The sequence below is a fragment of the Vollenhovia emeryi genome, unplaced genomic scaffold (assembly GCF_000949405.1).
Source record: "Vollenhovia emeryi isolate VEMERY1.0 unplaced genomic scaffold, V.emery_V1.0 DF941215.1, whole genome shotgun sequence".
NCBI lineage: Eukaryota > Metazoa > Arthropoda > Insecta > Hymenoptera > Formicidae > Vollenhovia > Vollenhovia emeryi.
The window spans coordinates 1318-3124 of NW_011965151.1; the positions used below are offsets into that span (position 1 = coordinate 1318).

A 1807-nucleotide genomic window follows, 5' to 3' on the forward strand; every position below is an offset into this window, starting at 1 on the left:
TTTAATATATAATAAATATTGCATAGATAATTAATTGTCTAATTGCAAAGATAATCAATCGGTACTTAAATTTAACAATCGGATTTTATATAGACATTGAAAAGAAAGAAAAATTGTGTAAAAGTATGTTAATTACCCAATTTTCAACATCTTCATCTAATATTGTTCGAGATTCATTTCTGAATCTCGGTCAGTTCGTCACCGGCGTGATGGCAGCATCAGCCGGGTCGGATCGTGCAACGCCGCAGGAACGCTGCGCGCGCATGCCCGATCGCGACACGAGGCGACGGCGCTTCTTCACGTTCGTTACCGGCGCTTTTGGCTCATGGCTACCGTACATAGTACATACACGCGTCGTGTAGTGCAAAAGATTCTGAAGTGCTCTAGTGGACCTTCTCATCCGAGAACTGACTCAGTGAACATTTAGTGAACTCTCAGCAGTGCGAATCATCCCGGACAGCTCAAGATACAGCATCACGACAGCTCAGGCTCACCACGCAGCGCACGCCGGCACCGCGTGGACACGGCTCACGGGCATCTACATATCACGAGGCCGGCTCTCGATCAGTAATATCGAACCGTGCAAGTGATTCAAAGACTTCTCATTCCCGTCATACTCATAGACTTCTCAACTGTAAGCATACTGTGATTATTAAATCGTGATACGGCATTTTACTCAAACGATTCGAGTTACGATCACGTGATATTTCACCCTCTCACGCGTACATTCGTTCCTTGAGCCTCTCACCGCTAAGTCCTCTCACCCTGCTTCCATCCGCAGCGGTACCAGCGAACTCTCCTAGCGAGAATCGCTAACAAATATTAACACATCATTTCGATTTAGTATTGATTTGTCGGTAATTTCATATTCTGCTCGTATTAAACGCAAACTAGACTTCCGGAGACACCTGCGGAATATAATATTTTACTGAATATTTTGTTCATGGATAATATAAGAGAGAATTAGACATGAAAACTTGTTAGATACACACGTGTTTAGCCACTCAGCAGCTTCGTCGCCGCAATCAATAGATTTTATTAAAATCCAATTTGGTTCCAGTTTTGCCAACATTTTACGAGTTTTACTGGTTTTTTTATCTATATCAACGTTTAAAATTGGTGTATTAGGAAGAAAGACGAATTTGCCACCAGTCTCATGTAGGTCAATCGCTCTCAATATCAATATGGACTCCAGCTCTTGTCCGATTAAGAATCGGTTTGCCTTTTTGTCGTATACTCGGAACATTCTAGTTACATGTAATAAAAATTTAACATGATTTTCTCAACGGGTTGTATAAGATACAAATTTTTCATCTTTTAGCAGATTTCGTATGATTATGCTTCAATAAATTTGTTATTAAAATTATTAAATATATTTCTGCTTTTATACTTATACATATATGTTTAATTGGTTTACGAAAATTATAAACAGTGAAAGTAGTTAACAGGTAGCTTAAATTAATTAAATATCAAAGAGATTATGTAGTCAATACTTTGTACTGATCAATACTTATCAGCAAAAGGTATATTAAATCATAATTTATGCCTTCTACAATATAATAAGAATAAAAAAAATTTCGATTCTATACTTACTTATCCCAAAAAATCATTCCATCGTATTCCATAAATATTCCGCCTTGTGTAAATTTTAATGTATGCCAGGGTAAGGATTCACCCGTATCCACTGGGCATATGTTTAGCTTTTTGACGTGACCGACTTTAACCCAGTTTGGATTAGGCAATCCAGGTATTTCGGGATTAGGCAATCCAGGTATTTCGGGACAATCTTGTTCTGAATTGGAGTTCT

The 1807-nt window shown here is 38.2% G+C and overlaps 1 protein-coding gene across 1 annotated transcript; it reads right to left on the minus strand.

Annotated features, from left to right (window-relative positions):
- Nucleotides 1-539: 539 nt before the first annotated feature.
- Nucleotides 540-1247, minus strand: LOC105571096. The gene is made up of 2 exons (XM_012028568.1): nucleotides 993-1247; nucleotides 540-908 (listed from the first exon to the last, which is right to left on the minus strand). The coding sequence occupies exons 1-2, from the start codon at nucleotides 1244-1246 to the stop codon at nucleotides 800-802; spliced, it is 363 nt and encodes a 120-aa protein (XP_011883958.1). The 5' UTR covers nucleotide 1247; the 3' UTR covers nucleotides 540-799.
- Between the last annotated feature and the right edge of the window lie 560 nt (nucleotides 1248-1807).

Excerpts from the sequence above, each read along its gene's own strand:
- LOC105571096 (XM_012028568.1), bottom strand. The coding sequence starts at position 1,246 with ATGTTCCGAGTATACGACAAAAAGGCAAACCGATTCTTAATCGGACAA. Across the intron at positions 909-992 it reads GCTGCTGAGTGGCTAAACAC|GTGTCTCCGGAAGTCTAGTT; the intron begins GTGTGTATCTAA and ends TATATTCCGCAG.